General features: G+C 59.9%; 2 protein-coding genes across 3 annotated transcripts; both read right to left on the reverse strand.

Moving 5' to 3' along the window:
* Nucleotides 1–262: 262 nt before the first annotated feature.
* On the reverse strand, nt 263–5,227 carry NOX1 (NADPH oxidase 1). Its single transcript, XM_061359721.1, has 13 exons — nt 5,179–5,227; nt 3,902–4,017; nt 3,274–3,384; nt 2,839–2,923; nt 2,619–2,764; nt 2,361–2,542; nt 2,100–2,238; nt 1,919–2,011; nt 1,595–1,830; nt 1,360–1,522; nt 1,117–1,263; nt 820–944; nt 263–729 (listed from the first exon to the last, which is right to left on the reverse strand). Exons 1-13 carry the CDS (start codon nt 5,225–5,227, stop codon nt 603–605), a joined length of 1,719 nt encoding a protein of 572 aa, XP_061215705.1. The 3' UTR covers nt 263–602.
* A 1,274-nt stretch (nt 5,228–6,501) lies between these two features.
* Nucleotides 6,502–16,321, reverse strand: XKRX (XK related X-linked). 2 transcript variants are annotated; one of them, XM_061359699.1, is made up of 4 exons: nt 15,898–16,321; nt 10,915–11,251; nt 8,814–9,073; nt 6,502–7,252 (listed from the first exon to the last, which is right to left on the reverse strand). In XM_061359699.1, exons 2-4 carry the CDS (start codon nt 11,202–11,204, stop codon nt 6,507–6,509), a joined length of 1,296 nt encoding a protein of 431 aa, XP_061215683.1. In that variant the 5' UTR covers nt 11,205–11,251; nt 15,898–16,321; the 3' UTR covers nt 6,502–6,506. The 2 variants fall into 2 exon arrangements, with proteins under 2 accessions (XP_061215683.1, XP_061215684.1); XM_061359700.1 differs by having other exon boundaries at nt 10,915–11,003; nt 15,898–16,021.
* Between the last annotated feature and the right edge of the window lie 861 nt (nt 16,322–17,182).

Raw genomic sequence — 17,182 nt, forward strand, 5'->3', positions numbered from 1 at the left:
GTCTCCCCTTCAGGAGCCTTCTCTTCTCCAGGCTGCCCCAGCCCAGCTCTCTCAGCCTGGCTCCAGAGCAGAGCTGCTCCAGCCCTCGCAGCATCTCCATGGCCTCCTCTGCACTCACTCCAACAGCTCCACGTCCTTCTTGTGCTGTTGCCCCAGAGCTGGATCAGGGCTGCAGAGGGGGTCTCCCCAGAGCACAGCAGAGGGGGGACATTACCTACAAGGAGCCTTCTAGTGCAAAGGAAATCAAGTTTAATGTACCCTTTCATGCAGAGGACTGCTTAAACCTGGAGGGACACGCTTATCCCCAGTGCCTGCTCAGCATGGTCATGTCCCATCCCTGTCCCACAGTTCTGCCCAGCCTGCTGGGTGCTCCTGCTGCTTCCCACTGCTCCAGCAGCATCATCTCAGCACGTGCCTCTGGTTTATCAATGGGGGTCCATGCAGAGCAGTCTTTGACCCTCGGGTTTCTCATGGAGAGGGAGTCTTGCCTTGTCTCGCCTGGCTTCAGTGCACGTACCCTTCAGGAGATGCTTACCCCCGGCATGGGGGATGAGGTGAGCTGCGTGGTCCCCTGCCCGCAGGGCTCCCATTCTGCCTGCTTCTTAGAAGTTCTCCTTGTTGAAGTAGAATTTGACCTTCCTGGGATCCAGGCTGGAGTGCTGGTGGCAAGACTTCTGCAGGCTCTTCGCCAGGGCCCCTGGCCCGCAGAGGAACACACCGACCACCGACCTGCACGCAGCATGGGGGCATCAGCACCAGGTAAGGGGCTCGGGGAGGATGGGTGCCCCCAGCACCCTGACCCCCCTGCCCTGCTCTCACCTGGGGTGTGCTGCAGCCACTGACGTGAACTCACTGTTCCACATGGGCCGCCCAAAGATGGTTTTGTGCCTCAGCCCCGTCACCGTGTCCACAGCAGTGTCGAAGCGCAGCGCCGCGTTGTTGGCCTGGGCAGAGCAGGGGCAGTGAGGACCCTGCCACCACCCCTGAGCCCATCAACGGTCCCTCGCCATGGAAGAGCATCCAATGCTGATGCCCACCAAACGCCACTGCCTGTAAGCCATTGCCGTGGTTGTCCAGGGCCACCCCATGTGCCCCCCTTGCCCATGGTCAACTCACAATGCTGGTGTCCCAGCCAGTGAGGAAGAGGCGGTAGGTGAGGAAGTCAGCCTTGCCCGACTCAGCCATCTTCTGCTCCAGCGAGGCAAGCAGGTCATTGAACCAGGCAAAGGCGCCCTTGTCCCGGCAGAGCCAGTAGAAGTAGATCTGGGGTGCAGAGAGGGATTGCTTGCAGTAGAGCAGAGCAGGAGGGGTGGAAGGATGACATGTCAAACCCACGCTGCTCCCATGGGACATCCATACCTTCTTGGTCTTGAGAGTCTGGTCACCCTGCTGGAACTTGTACCAGATGGACTTGAGGATGGAGGCAAAAGGGGTGACACCGATGCCTGCTCCCACCAGCATGGCCACCTCGTACTGGAACACATCTTCACTGGCTGTGCCGAAGGGACCATCCACCTCGATCCTGGCCAGGGAATGAGCTGGATAAGAGGCCGGGCCTCCCCACATCAGCCCATTTGAGTGGTCCCCAGCCTACCTGGGCATGTCCAGCTTCTGCTGCTGGAAGGTGTCGATGAGGCGCTCGGTCCAGTCTCCAGCTGCCCGGATGTGGATGGAGAAGAAGTCCTCCTCGGGCGCAGAGGTGAGGGTGAAGGGATGCCACTCCAGCAGGGAGATGGAGGGGCAGTTGACGAAGATGTACTGCCCCACTTCCATGCGGAACCCCTTCTTCTGCATCTGCAGCTCCAGCACGCGGGCAGGGTGCATCACCACCTGTGGGGAGGGATGGGGCTCAGCACCCAGAATGGCTCCTGTCCATCTCCCCATGGCCATCATCAACACGTGCTCCTGCTCCACACACCTTGGTGACAACCACCTTCTGCTGCGCACGCCAGACCCGCAGGATCCGCTCGAAGATGTAGAGGAGGACGGGGGCCAGGACCCACTTCCAGGACTGTGGGATGGAGCAGAGCAAAGGGCTGGAGCATCCCAAGGGAAAGGCAAGAGTTTCTCCCCCTGCCTCCATCCTAGCACTGCCCTACCTCGGCAGGGATGCTCCCGAACTCAGGGTCCTTGCAGCAGTCATGGTTGCAGTGCTTGTCCTTGTGTGTGAGGTACTGGGCGCAGTGGTGTGGATGCACCTCCTTGATGCTCTCCTCTGTCTGTCCACGCACCAGCCCGCTGTGGGGAGATGAGGGTTGAGCCCAGCTCATGCTCAGGGTTTAGCCTCAATGCACGAAGCCAGCTGGGAATGGGGAGCCCTGGGAATGGGGACCCCAACTCCCTGCTGCCCAGAGCCTTACGCGATGCCATGGATGACGAGCCCAGCAAAGTAGATGATGAAGAGGTGATGCGTGTACCAGAAGACCTCAAAGTAGTTCCTGCGGATGAACTCGGTGGAGGACGTGACCATGAGGATGAGTGCTAGTGTGATGATGACCCCCGTCAGCCCCGGGATGGTGGTGAAGGCCACGTACTCGACGGTCTATAGGAACAGCAGGATGGGTTAAGGATGCAGGGGCAGGTGGTGATGGGGAGCTGGATGCCGGGACCACACTCACCGTCTGGTTGGAGTGGATGGGGTTCAGCCACTTGTTGCTGCCCTGCAGGTGCATCTTGGAGAGGACAGCGGGCAGGCTGTTGTCCATGGCCTGCTGGCTGCCGTTGTAGCGCTCCAGGTTGAAGAGATGGGCAATGGTGTGCACGGCTGGCAGGGGACAGGCAGTCACCGCATGGTCGCCTCCCGGTCCCCACCATACCCCAGCCTGTGCGGGGCAGTACCTGTGAGCAGGGCCAGGGTGTACGCCACCAGCTTGTGGAAGGTGAGGTTGTGGTCCAGCTGCTTCCGCAGTGTCCGCCGGCAGCACTGCGGGACAGGCAGGGGCGTTGGGATGGGGATGGGGATGGAGATGGGGATGAGGGATGGGGATAGGGATGGGGATGAGGATGGGGATAGGGATGGGGATGGGGATAGGAATGGGGATAGGGATAGGGATGGGGATGAGGATGAGGATGGGGATGGGGATAGGGATAGGGATGGGGATGAGGATGGGGATAGGGATGGGGATGGGGATAGGAATGGGGATGGGGATGAGGATGGGGATGGGGATAGGGATGAGGATAGGGATGAGGATGTGGATAGGGATGGGGATGAGGATGGGAATGGGGATAGGGATGGGGATGGCCACACTGTCCGTGCCACCATGGAGCACTCACCGAGCAGGTCCCACGGAGGAAGGAGAGGAGGTTGCGGCACACGGGCAGCAGGATCAGCATGCTGTTGAAGTTGAGGCACTTGGCTGATGCTCGAGCCCATGCCAAGGCGGACTGGGGAAAGAAGGAGGAGGGATGAGCGCTGCTGTTCCATGCCACAGGTTGGGTACGTCTGCCTGCAGCCGTGCTGCTCAGCATGGGGCTTGGGTGGGATGGGGTTGAGCGATGCTGCCATGGGGAATGGAAGGTGGAGTGATGCTGGGGTGGGGACTGGGAAGAGGGGTGATGCTGAGCCAGGAAAGGGCAGTTTTGTCCCCAGAGGGTGGTCAGGCATTGGAACAGGCTTCCCAAAGGAAGTGGGTGGAACCAGCAACCCTAGAAGTGTTCAAATCCATGTAGATGAGGCCCTGAGTGCCATGGGTTAGTAGTGGCCTTGGCAGTGCTGGGGAATGGTTGGTCTCAATGATCTTAAAGATCTTATCCAACCTATTTGATCCTATGAAAGGACTGGGAGTGGGTGATGCTGGGCTGAGACATGACAGGGACCAGCATGGGCTGTGGACTGGGATGGAGCAGGCTGGGAGAGGCCAGGACAAGGAAGAGGCATGGGTGCTGCAGGGGAGAACCTTACCCCGAGGATGGCCCTGGTGTAGAAATACCGCTCGTCCCGGTCGAAGAACAGGAAGTAGTAAGTGAAGAGGAAGATGTTGATGCCCAGCCAGGCTGCCTGCGGGGACAAGCCGCAACCTCATGGGGGACCCCCCTTTCCCCCTAGCATGAGGGTGCACCAGGACAATGCAGCGCCTCCTGCTCCATGGGAGCTGCGGCAGCGCATGGGGCCGGGACATGGGGATGAAGGTGGGGAGGGTGAGTGGAGCAAAAGGACCATTGGGTCACCACAGCCCCATGCATCACCATGATAAGGAAGGAGGAAAAGCGGGTGCAGATCCCAGTGGTGGTTGGGGCTGCGTGGGGAAGACACTGGGAGGAGGAAGTTGCAGCCCCATGGCACTGCCAGCCCCTGCCCAACCCTGCTGCACCCCATAACACAGAGAGCTCCCAAAGCCCCGATGTCTTGTGTGGTTTGCTTTGAGGAGTTTAAAGAAATGAAGGTGACCGGATGAGAGCTGGGCTGGGGCAGCCTGGAGAAGAGAAGGCTCCTGAAGGGGAGACCTTAGAGCAGCTCCAGTGCCTAAAGGGGCTGCAGGAAACCTGGAGAGGGGCTTGGGACAAGGGATGTAGGGACAGGGCAAGGGGAATGGCTTGAACCTGCCCGAGGGGAGACTGAGCTGAGCTCTTAGGCAGAAGCTCTTCCCTGTGAGGGTGCTGAGGCGCTGGCACAGGGTGCCCAGAGAAGCTGTGGCTGCCCCATCCCTGGCAGTGCTCAAGGCCAGGTTGGACACAGGGGCTTGGAGCAAGCTGCTCCAGTGGAAGGGGTCCCTGCCCGTGCAGGGGTTGGAGCTGGGGGAGCTTTGAGGTCCCTTCCAGCACATTCCATGATTTTAAGCTGCACATCCCCATTTCCCATGCACTTGCAGCTCCTCCCAAGCAGCGCCACCCAGACAAGCCCCATAACACCAGTGATGCCACGGCACGGCACCAGTCATCCACAGGGTCCACCATCACCTGGTGCAGGCCCTCACAGGAGCTTTCTGCTTTCCCATGGGGAGAAGAGATTCCCAACCAAAGCAGCCAGGCAAAGTGGTGGCATTTTGAAGCTTTACCTCAGCATCCCCTTTTCCTTTAAGTCACATTTACCTTGAGCTTTAGGAACCCCATCCCTCCCTGGCCACCGGTGCTTTGCAGGTTGGCTGAGCAGAGGGGATGCTTGTCTCTCCCTGCCCATCAGCCCCCTTTTCCCACTGTGATCCTCCCCATAGCCCCATGCATTGCCCCAGCCCCACACACTCACGAGGACTGCGGCAGAGAACCAGTGGTTGACCAGCCAGTTGCCCATGGTGCACTGTCAGTACCGGGGCTGCCTGCCCGGGGCTTTATGGAGGCAGCGGCAGCCCCGGCCATGGGAGCAGCTCCTCAGGGACTTTCCCCTCCGGAGCCTTTGAGGAAATGCGGGCTGGTTTCAAAGGCTGCCTTCCAGGAAGGCAGGGCTGACCCCATCAGACAGCCCTGACATCAGCCCCCTGCGCTGGATGGGTACGGTCACCATGGAGGGGTTCCCTATGGCACCATGGCTGGGTGCTGCAGGCCATCAGGGTGCTCCTTGGGTGTGTTTGTGCTATCTGGGGACAAAATGTGCTTGGAGGAAGGGAATTTCCAGGTGGGAGGAAGGTGCAGAGGGTTCGGCTCTGTGGTGTTGCTCCCGGCCTTCCTCACCAGCCCTCACTGCCCCTGCTCTACAGGAAACCATTGGAGGAGGAGGAGAAGCATCCCAGCACTGTGCTGATGCCAGGATCCAACCCAGGGTGGGTAAGTTAAGACTAAGCACTGGTGGTGCTGCACCTCCATGAGCACCCTCAGCTTGGCACCGGCATCCTCCCCCCCGAGCTGACCCCACAAAGGATGCTGGGGATTTGGGGGTCACACTCCTGATTTGGCACCGGGATGCCTGGGTCCAACCAGCATCCCTGCTGCTGTGTCAGCCACCCTTCCCCTCCTGCCTGCCCCCCATGGCAGCGCCCTGAGCCCTGCGGTGCTGGGTGCTCTGCTGGGAACAGCAGCCAGGGCCTGGAGGAACAGGTTGGACAGGATTGCTCCTGGCCCGCGGCCATGGCCACGCTGACGGAGGTGCAGGATGAGGCAGGCCCCTGTCCCGAAGTGCTCCTGCCTCTCTTCCCAGCTCCTCTGCGGGGCTCCCCCTTCACCCCAGTGCCCACTGGCACAGCCCCTGCTTGGTACCCGTGAGCACAACCAATGGGTGCGCACCCATGCCAGCCCCGGCGCCACGGTGATGGTCCCACCCTCACATGAATCAGCGCCAGCACCCGGACACGCAGCCACAGCAGAGGTTCTTTACTGCTTAAAACAGTCCCACTGTCCTCGTGTCCCCAGGGTACCGCAGCGGGCAGCTTGGGCTGTCAGGGCACCCATAGGGCTGTGCACTGCACAGCGGCTGCTTGCAGCGGCGCTTTGGGCATCCCAAAGTCCTTTATGTCCATGTGTGTGCAGGCAAACACGTTCCTGTCCCCATGGCGCTGTGGGATGCGCAGGGACCAAGGGCCAGCAGTGCTTGGTTTGTGCCGCACATCCTTGCGTCCATAGCCAGGTGCTGGCTGTCCTCAGACGATGCTGTGCCTCACACCAGGCTCGTACGGTGCTTCGAGGTGCAGAGGGGTCCCCGGCGGGTGCCGGCGGCAGCAAACACAGTGCAAGAAGTCAGCCACGTTGTGCTGGAAGAGCTGTCGGCAGGGATGCAGGTACTGGAAGAAGAGGAGCATGAAGTAGATGCCCAGGCAGTAGCCGAGGAGCAGCTGCACCACCAGCAGCGGGGTGCAGACGTTCTCATAGACATCCGTCTTGAAGAAGTACCAGAGGACGACGAGGGCCGTGTTCTCCATCAGCCGTGCCACGTAGTACACAGCCAGGCGGCCCCAGTCCTGAGACTTGTCAATGAGGTCCCTATCCGCCAGCTTGAGCTGCACGGCCGACCAGCAGAACATGTTGATGCTGGCGTAGAGGAGGGTGAAGGCGCAAAGCACCACCACGGTGCCCACGCGGCTGAAGTTCTTCTCGATGTTGTCGGGCAGGCGGGTGCCGCTGCGCCAGAACTGCACCCAAGGCGTGAAGAAGACGATGAGCAGGTTGGCCAGGGCGATGGGGATGATCCAGTGCTTGAAGACGGTGCTGAAGAGCACGAGGACGGCCACGCGCGTGGAGATCTCCAGGCTGCGCCACAGCACGATGCAGAGGAAGGCCAGCGGCCGCAGCTGGACCTTGTAGTCATCGTACTTGACCTGGATGGACAGGACGTTGCAGACGAGGGCTCCGTAGGTGACTGACACGAGGCAGATGCCCATGAGGACCGCTGCAAAGGGAGAGGGCAGAGGAGTCAGGCAGCGCTGGGGACTGTAGCCCACCATGCACCCCAAGAGCATCTCAAGAGGCAGCCTCATCCAGGGGCAAGATAGAATCATAGAACCACAGAATGGTTTGGGTTGGAAAGGACCTTAAGATCATCCAGTTCCAACCCCCTGCCATGGGCAGGGATGCCTTACACTAAACCATGGCACACAAGGCTCTGTCCAACCTGGCCTTGAACACTGCCAGGGATGGAGCATTCACAACCTCCCTGGGCAACCCATTCCAGTGCCTCACCATCCTCACAGTAAAGAACTTCTTCCTTAGATCTAACCTGAATTTCCCCTGTTTTAAGTTTGAACTCATCCCCCCTAGTCCTATCACTCAGGATGAAGATCACCCATAGGGAACACTGGCACCTGCTCCCATCCACTGCACCCAGGAAAACTGCAATGGAACAAATGGGAAGTATCTGGTCCCAGCTGTGCCATGCCAATGGTGATGGCTGTGAGATGCAGGACTGAGCTCAGGCATCAGATCTGCAAGGGAATGACCTGGAATGTGGCAATGTTCAAGGTGAGGTTGGAGGAGGCCTTGGGTGATATGGTTTAGTGTGAGGTGTCCCTGCCCATGGCAAGGGGGTTGGAACTTGATGATCTCAAGGTCCTTTCTAACCCTAACTATTCTATGATTCTATGATGTGACAACCTGGATTCACCTCCTGCATCTGCTGCTGGAGGGCCACTGGTGCTCACCCTCCCTCTGATGTTCCCCCTCCCTAAAACCCCCTTTCAGGGGGATATGGCCAAGGAGGGGGTTTCTCTGGGGCATCCCCCATGTTCCCTCTTCCATGGGCACAGCTCTGGGCTCCCAGCATGGCCACAGAGTGGGTTGGTGAGGGCAGCTCCGTCCCCAGGCGCTGCAGTGCAGTGGTGCAAGAGCTCCTGCGCGTCCGGCTCGGCAGCATGCCGAAGTGGGAGTTAAGAGCTTGCTCTGGCACATCCAGCCCCGAGCACATCAACATCCTGGGAGCAGGCAAAGGAGCCTGGCAATGGAAGCACAGGACTGGGAGCTGCGGCTGTTGGGAGAGGCGCAGACATAGATCCAATGGAGGGGCTGTGAGGAAGCCAGAGCATTCTATTCTATTTCCATCTATTTCTACTTGATCTATTTCTGTCATTGGAAATAGATCCAATGGAGGGGTTCTGAGGAAGCCAGAGCATGTAGCTAGCTGGAAAACAACAGCAACTGATGCAGACTGGAGCAACATGGAGCAGGGACATGGCATTTTCATGGGACAGGACACTGGGTGCATGGATGGCTTTGTAGGGCAGATATCTGTGAGCGGTGGGGCTGGGAGCAGCATGTCCAGCTCTTCCCACTTTCCCAAGGATCACATCCATCCAGAGAGCACAGAGTGGGAAAAGCAAACCAGGGATGGGCGAGTGCAGGTTGTGCTCCACGTTATCCAGTGGCCACCATTCCCCCAGAGCTTTGTGGGGTGCCAACCATCACCCATGGCTATGGAGCCTCTCCCTGGGGGTACCCCATGCAGCGGGCACGCTTACCTCGGGCAGCAGGGACGTACTTCTCCAGGATGCTGATGTAGAGCTGGACGCTGAGCTGCGGCGTGGAGCCCAGGAAGGCCTGGATGACCGCCATGCGCTTGAAGGCGTTGCGGTGCGTGGCCAGGCGCCGCTCCGAGTGACCCATCTCCTGCTCCATCTCCACCTCGTAGCCCTTCCGCAGCCGCCGCTTGCGGGTGATGGTGACGTAGGGCTCCTCCTGCCTCCCCGACCAGCAGTACACCACCAGCGCCTCCATGCACCTGCAGGGATGTGCCAGTGTCACCCACAGCCTCACCGTGACCCCCCCCTCCCAGTGCATCCCCCTTCACCCAGTGCTGGATGGACCCTGACCCTGCTGAGTGCAACCCAAATGATGTGAGTGAGCGTTCAGTAGTGCTGGCCCTTGGATGTCAGGATGAGGACAGGGTCACACCAGCACCATGAGGATCCCTGCTCCAGCACTCAGGGTGAAGCATGTAGGGCAGGGGGACAGCAACCACCTCAATGAGGGATGCAACAACCGATGCAAGAGGTGCAGCATCCAGGGTACAAAACCATAGCTCTTCTCAGAATTAGAGCTACAGGAAGTGGTTCGTCACCCTTGGGCTCCGTTTCCCCCATTGGCACAAAGAGCATGTCTTCCTCTAAGCAGAGGCCAGAGAAGCTTCTGATATCGCTTTTGATCTCTCCTCTTGTAGAAGGCTTCGATGCTTGCTTCCTCCTTGGTGGGGCCGGCAGGAAGGGGAGCGCAGGGGGAAGCTGTGTGTGCCATGGGGAGATAAGAGAGCGCTTCTGCAGCCCTTTCCCCTCAGGACACCCTCACGTGTGCGCAGGGGATGCTGTGAGGAAGGATCCCCCCTCCCCTCCACACACAGCCATGCAGTGGGGTGCATGGGCTGGAGGCGATCAGCAGAGGAGGACCCATCCAAGAGGCTTGGCTCCCACCCAGGGATGAGCTGGCTCTGGGGCCAATGGGATGTAATTATCTGCGAGTGCTCATTAGGGCAGCAGGAGTTGCTCTGTTTCAGACCCAAATGGAATGAGGTTTCTGGATACATTCTCTTTCCAGATGAGGCCAATGCGCATGGCTCACTGCAACCTCTAACGGGAAAATGGCTCCATCCATGAAGTCTGGCTCCATGGGCAGTCCCAGCAGTCCCAGTGCCCTGCCAGACCTTCTCAGCTCCATCTCCAGCCCAGCAAGAAGCATTCCCTGAGCATCCCTGGCTGGCTCTTGCAAGCAGCCAAGCACTCTCATCATCATCTGATGCATCACCATGGGTCAGCATGGGCTGATGTGTCCCCACAGCCCATCAAATGGCTGATGGCACCGAGGTGAGGCTCCCCGGCCCCCTCTGAAGATGAAACATCACAAGGATGTCTCCAGCACCTTGCTTGCTCCTGGTGCCACAGAAGTGTGCTACAGGCCATGGTGTGCCCCAAAGCGTGCCCTTGGAGGAGGACCCATCAGACATGGTGGCTCTGCCATGCTGCCCACAGCACTCTCTGTGTGCTCTCACGGAGCAGGGTGGCACAGCCCAGGGAGGCTCCACAGCATTCCCAAGCAGTGAGAGATGAGCACCTCTCCGGCTTGTGCAACACCCGCCTCCTCTCCCAGTGCGGTTCAGTGGACCCCAGCTTCCACACCAGCCCCACGCCTGCACCAAGCCCCTCTCTCCACGGCCCAAAGCTGGCCCCAGGGCTGGGGACCTTTTTGGGTGTGTGTGGGGGCGCAGGACCCCTGTTCCCTCGAGCACCCAGCCAGGATTTACATCTGTGCTCCCAGCCCAAGCAAGAAGAGGGCAAAACCCAGAGGCAGAGGGAACGGTTGGGCTGCAGGAAGCAGCAGTGGGAAGAACCTTTAGAGCAACTGAGATGCAACAGGCTGGCAGAGCCGAGCAGTGCCTGGAGGAGAGCAGGCAGCAGCCCCTGGAGAGGACGGTGGCACCGCTGGGTGCTGGTGGCTGAGCACAAGATCCCCATGGGGCAGGAGCAGCAGAGCCCCCAGGAAGGAACAGGATGGGGGCACATCAGGAGCAGCTCCGGGCTTGCCGGGAGAGACCCTGCCCTCACCCCTGTAGGGTATCCCCGCGGCACTCACCTGATGATGGGCCCGAGCTGGAGCAGATGCATGAGCCCGATGAGGGGCCGGTCCCGGCTGATGTCGCGGTGCACGAAGATGAGCGTGAGCTGCACCAGCACGGACGGGCAGAGCATGAAGAAGATGGTGAGCGCCAGCCAGAAGCGGTCGTCGGAGTGGCTGTAGGAGAAGCAGAGCACGGCGGCGGCCGCGCTCTCCCCGCAGAACAGCGCCGTCGAGAACACGATGCCGAGCGGCAGCTTCGGCCGCAGCGGGGCGGCGGGCGGGCACCCCCCGCTCGGGCCGTCCATGGCGGCCCCGGCCCGGCCGCTCAGCCCCGCCGCGGCCACATCCCGGGCTGCAGCGGGGAGAGGAGCCGCGCTCAGGGCGGAGCGGAGCGGGGCGGGGCGCAGCGGGGCTCCCCCGCCGCTCTGTGACACCGCCGCCGCGGGTTCCCTGCCCCTGCCCCGGCCCCGCCGAACCGAGCGGAGCCAAGCGGGGACGGGACGGGAGGCACCGGCAGCGCTACGGGCCCGCCCCGACGGGCGCAGGGGGCGGGACACCCCGGCCAGGGACCCTCCCGGTGCGGTACCCGGGTGCCCACCCGTGTGGAGCCCCTGCCCGAGGAGCCCCAGCACCTCTATCCCGGGATCTTCCTTCCCTGCCTCTGCCGGGTACCCCCATTCCAGGACATCCCCACAAGCCAGGACCCCCATCCCAAACCCCCTACCAGCACAGGGCACCCCTGCAGCACCCACAACCCCATCAGCCATAGCCCTGCCACTCCCCCTGCAGCCCCCAAGCATCCTCCCTGGGACCTCCCTGCAGAGTGCTGGCTTCCTTGTGTCCTGGCAGCCATCAGCACCCCAAAGTGCAGCTACATCAGGAGGCCACTCAGGCAAGGGCTGTCATCCCTGGAGACAGCAGGGTCCCACCATGGGGCAGGGAGCATTCCGGCATTAAGCAAGTTGAGCTGCAGCAGGAGCATCCCTTTAGGTCTGCAGGCAGCTGGGATGGGTCTCGAGGTTTGGGGAGTGTGTTACAGCAGAAATGTGGCCTTTCCATCCTGGATGCTCCCAGCTCCAGGCAGGAATTAGTAAAGACCACATTGTCCTACAGCTGAGCAACAGGGTGCTTTTCCCATTGCCTTCAAGGACACGCTTTCAAGGGGACGGGATATATGACCTCATTGATAGAGCCTAACATCCCATTGCTGAGCCCACCATTCAGCCCCACATCCCCTGTGTCTGTGGTCCAGCCCAGGGCAGCAAGCTGAGCCCCACACCTCAGTCACCACACAGCCATGAGGTCCCTGCTCTGCCCATCATGCACTGAGACCCTCACCCCTGCCTTTCCCTCACAAGCGGTGGTGCTGGCACCAGGATGCCCATGTGCTGCCTTCCCAAGCATGCGCTGCCTGCCAAGTTACTCAGCCCAGCCTGGGCACACGCTGGCTGTCTGGGAGAGAAGGGACAAGGCAAGGAGCGTTTGAGGTCCCCCGGTTTCCCCTGCTTTAGGCAGACTTCCAGTCTTAGGTGGCTTTTAAATCCCTCAGCAGCCAGACCTCACAGGGAGGTGCCCACGCTGTGTCCATCACTCCCCCAGCCCCATGCAAGCCAAAAGCATGAACCCTCCCGAGCCCCACACACAAGTTCCCCCCATTTTTTACCAGGCTTATCAGTGGCAAAGCTGGGAACGAAACCACCTGAGCCCTCCGAGGCTGCGCCCACACAGAAGCAATCCCGGTCTCAGCACTTTTCCTTCCGAGCAGCTGAGGAGCTGCTTTGGGAAGCCACAAGCACCATGAGCTCATAGGGACTGGCCTGACCGGCGCAGATGGGGACCCACGTGTGACCGCTCAGCTCTGGTATGACAGTCATGTATTTCCCAGCTGGTTTTGGAAACAGCCTCTCCAAAAGGAACCCCAGTGGGACAGAGGGCAAAGGGAACAGCATCCGAAGGAAGGAGCCGAATGCTGTGGATACCCAGGATGGGAGCTGTGCATAGGCCTGGGTTGGCACTCAGATAGGGCACTGCCAACTGCATCCAAACCTCTGCAGCAGCAGAGCAAGGGGCAACTCACACCATTTATGCAACTCCCATTTAACCAAATTAAAAGCACCCCCCGGGAGCCTGGCAGGGCACCAAGCCTCGCCTGAGCAGAGCCTGGGCTCCGACTCATCCCATTGATGATTTCATCTTCCCTTGTTTCGTGATGAAATGAGCAATTGTTTAAGCACTCAAGAATTCCAGTCCTGCTTCGGGCAGTGCCGGCACCCATGATGGGAATGGTGGGATGAGCCTCACTGCGCTTCCCACACCAGCTATTATCCCATTTTCTGACCCAAGCAGCGGGCTGTGTCCTGGTGCACGCTGTGAGTCATCCCTCCAGCCTAACCCTACCTGGCTGCGGTGTAAACAGCAGGCCATAAACACTCCCTGTGTCACAGATAGCACCAGCCACCCTGTCCCCATTGCCACCGCCGCTCCCTGGACCCGTGCTTCTGCCTGCAATCCCAGCACTGCTTTAGTGACACCGAAGGACATCCCACCCTTGTGTCCCCAGCCGCAGCGCCTGGATGCTGGGCCAGAACCCTGGAGCAGAACTGGGCCTGGATGGGGTGAATGTGATGCAGAACTAGCATGGAAGTGCCCATAAGGCTATAAGCCAAGGTGCCAAACAGACGAGGACTGTGCTGGCACCTCCTAGGACCACTTAGGAAAGTGAAGGAGTTTCGATGGGCTGCAGTTCACTTCTATTTGGGTTGTAAGGGGCCTTAAAGCTCATCGAGTTCCAACCGCCTGCCATGGGATTCCCAAAGCCCTGCCACCAGTGCCGGGTGTCAGTGCTGGAGAGAGAGCATCCCAGCTCCATTGTTTTCTTAATCCCAGCCTCCATTATTTTGTCAGTGCCGGTGCTCACACACACTGAACACGGGGCTGTCTGCCTGCCGGGATTTGATGTCTATGGGAGCCTGGGCTGAGCGTGGGGTGGGAGCAGGCTCCAGCTCTGAAAATAGCCGTGTGTGCTTTACACATGCCTGGCGGCTCAGCTCCTGTAAGAGGAGATGGGAATGGAAGGCAGCTCCTTGCCAGAGCCCTTAAAGAGCCCAGGTGGGATCGCAGCCCGCGGGCTCTGCTCTCCCATCCTCACCGCACCGCACTAGGACCCGGAGCGGCTCCCGGAGCCAAGCGCACGCTGCCGGCTTCCCAAATATAGCCCCGCACATAGCGTGGAGCAGGGGGTGTGGGGACCACGCTGCCCTTTCACCCCCAAACCACCCCAGCAACACGCTCCGAGGAGGATTAAACACTCAGCATGGCGGGGACGTGCTGGGTGAGGTGGGAATCAGTGTTCCCTGGCTCCGCACGCAGCGAGCAGGGACCTCACCGGGGTCCCAGGAATCTCTGAGCCGGGAATGCTTTACTTAGTTTGGAAATAGCTTTGCTGGTTTTGACAGCCTGAGCTGTTTGGGTTCTGCATTGCTGCCTCAGTAACTCAGCTGCCTTTTTTTCCTGCCCCAGTTGCCTGTGGAATCGTTTCTGGTTGGGGAATTTCTTTCCATTTACTTCATCATGAGGCTGCTTTTACCACCCCAGTTCCTCATCCAGCTTCTCTCCCTTATCCTGCTGGGATATAAACTCATGGCTGCCCTGAGGAGCTCATCTCTATCTCACTGCAGTGCTGGGCCTGGTGCTGCCCATAAAGCAGGCACCCTGTGCTCCTCTGGCATGGGCCAAGCCACTCCTGGCTTCAATTCTTTAACAAGGAAAGAGTTACCATCTTCAAGGTAACTTCAACACATTTATGGGTGTTTGCAGTAGTTATAGGTGGTGCCTCTTTGGGTACAGTCCCAGCTCAGGCACCGGGTGATGCTGTAACAGAAAACCAGGGCAGGAAGGGTTAAAATGACTTTAATTAACCGATCCCTCTGGTCCCGCCTCCTGTAAGAGTATACAGCTCACCCTGCTAACCCAGCCAGGAGGCACTGCACATGCCCAGGCATCCAGGCAGGCAGGAGGGATGGGTTACACTCTCCTCTGCACGGTAATGCTCTCAGCAAAACCACTGTAGGAGCCTGGGTAGGGCTTGTAGCCATCAAAAGGGCATCATAGAGCTGGCATCCTCCGCAGGCGCCAGGGAATGACACAAACCCCAGTCAAATCCAAGCCTCTCCTGGGAATCTGTGTGTGCTGTGGCTGGGAAGCACCCGGCTGGAAATGGGGTGAGAAGCACCCAGCTCCCTGCACCCATCTCCCCTGCTCCTGTTCCTGGTGCGGGGTGATGGTAGTGATGGAGGGGGAGCAAGGAGAGCTCTAGAAAAACAACTTTCTGTGCCTAAAATAGCTCAGAGGGTGGTTGCTGGGCTGGTGGTGGGGAACACAACCGGATTCCACTGTGCTCGGTGCCCGTGTGGAAGCCATGGTGCAATCCTGCTTTAGTCCCTGCCACCGTGCCAGCAAACACCCCCGCTGCCCCATTGCCACCAGGTCTGCGTGGCACAGGCTGTCATTATCTTGCATTTCCAGCCTGACCGCTGGGCCTTCGTCTGTAATTAGCTCTTGGGATTTAGGAGCTCGTATGATCCGGGTTATCGGTAACCACCAGAGCCGTGCTGGGATTTAAAGGGACGGCGCATCTATCCGCGCTGCCTCCGTGTGCCGCCTCGGAGCCATTCAACAGAGAGATGAGTCCCTCCCCAAAGCCTGGGCATGCCCTCGCCCTGCTTTTTTGGCCACAGTCGATGCGATCCCAAGCAAAGCAGAACAGCTTGGAAATGCTCCTGCCAAGCTTTATGGGTCCTTGCCATCACCTCGGTTTTCATCACCCCAAGATAAATGCTATAGGCAGCCCCCACAGAGCTGCACTGGTCACTGCTTTCCCTTGCAAGCCGTCATTCCCCATGTGCAAGCTCCCCATCCCTGCCACTGCCGTCCCCTCACTCAGCCCCTCACCTTGGGGTCTCATTGGGGTTGATGATGCCAGCTGGGGTGCATACTCACAGGGTCTAGGGAAGCCAAGGCAGGGCAGCCCGCCAGCCCGTGTCCATCTGCGCTCCTCTTCCCTCCTGTGCTCTCGCCTCCTTCCCTCGCCCGCGGCACTCCAGCGAGGCAGAAATAGCCCCAAAACACGGGGAAGCGATGCCAGGGGCTGAGCAGCCCCAGTGCCCCGGGCACAGCCTTCCCTGGGGGGCTCCGGTGATGGCTCCGGAGAGGAACACCTCCAGTTATCCAAGAGGATAAATTCTGCCTCGGAGTTTCTCACCTGGCAACAGTCACCAAGGAAACCCAGGCGGCGGGTACCCACTGGCACTGCCCGGGGGGTCCCTGCCGTGCGGGATGAGGGGCTCCCTCTGCTCTCCCCGTGTCTGTGTGGGATGAGGGCCAGCCTCTGCTCTGCAACCTGAGCCCATGGAGCTGGGCATGGCCCTCACGCCGCCGCTTGGGATTCAAGGGAGGGTTCTGCCAGGTTTGGGATGGGTTTGGAGGGTTTCCCAGCCTCTGTGCCCATTGTGGTACGTGGGGAGGTGACCTGGAGCTGCTCCAGGCTCCCGGGGGTTCCCAGTTGCTGGCACCAGGGATGTGGGGCACTTGTGTTAACAGCAGCAGGGCACCCATTGCTCTGGAAATCCATTGCTGCTGGGGGGACGGACACCAGCTCTTGCTGCCCCTCGGGAGGCTATGCATGCCTCCTGACGCATGGCAATCCCTATGGATAGCACCTCTGGTCATGCCTCTTCCCGGCCCCTGCCTGGCTCTCACTGGCAGTGCCTCCCCTAGGCACAAAGGCAGGCGTTATCGCTTCCAGCGAGTCCTTTTGGCCCTGGTGCAGCTAATTCTGGCACAGCAAAAAGCTTCCTGCAAACCTGGCACTGCTGCTGGTCCCATAATGGGAACAACTGTTCCCAGCATAACTGGAGCTGAGTGGGACAGGGCTGTGTCCCACCAGCAGCATGGGGTGAACAGCAGCCCCAGATATCGTTGTGTGTGGCTCTGATACGCTGCAGGAACCTCATCAATCATTAACCACCGGTGGTTCCCTGCCCATGGCGTGGCTCTGGGCAGCTCCTCACACACTGCAGTGTGTGAGGCTGCGGTGAGGGGCTGCGCCCTGGGTAACCCTGGGGCTGTGGGATGCCTGGAAGCATCTCAGCATCCTTGGCACGTGGATGGTCAAGGTAGTGCTGCTGGCACTGGGTGGTTTAGCACAGGCCCAGGTGAGCTCGTGGGATCCTTGTTTGGTCCCTGGTGTGGCTTTGGGAGGTCTCATGTCATAGAATCATGGAAT

The sequence above is a fragment of the Neopsephotus bourkii genome, unplaced genomic scaffold (assembly GCF_033783945.1).
Source record: "Neopsephotus bourkii isolate Nb327-2 ecotype Australia unplaced genomic scaffold, CSIRO-AGI_Nbou_v1 NB_991, whole genome shotgun sequence".
Taxonomy (NCBI): domain Eukaryota; kingdom Metazoa; phylum Chordata; class Aves; order Psittaciformes; family Psittacidae; genus Neopsephotus; species Neopsephotus bourkii.

Coding starts and splice junctions, on each gene's coding strand:
- XKRX (XM_061359699.1), bottom strand. CDS start 11,204: ATGGACGGCCCGAGCGGGGGGTGCCCGCCCGCCGCCCCGCTGCGGCCG. Junction 9,074..10,914: donor CAGCTCGGGCCCATCATCAG/GTGAGTGCCGCG, acceptor ACATCCCTGCAG/GTGCATGGAGGCGCTGGTGG. Junction 7,253..8,813: donor GTACGTCCCTGCTGCCCGAG/GTAAGCGTGCCC, acceptor CTCCCTTTGCAG/CGGTCCTCATGGGCATCTGC.
- NOX1 (XM_061359721.1), bottom strand. CDS start 5,227: ATGGGCAACTGGCTGGTCAACCACTGGTTCTCTGCCGCAGTCCTCGTG. Junction 1,523..1,594: donor CAGAAGCTGGACATGCCCAG/GTAGGCTGGGGA, acceptor TTCCCTGGCCAG/GATCGAGGTGGATGGTCCCT. Junction 945..1,116: donor CTGGCTGGGACACCAGCATT/GTGAGTTGACCA, acceptor TGCTCTGCCCAG/GCCAACAACGCGGCGCTGCG.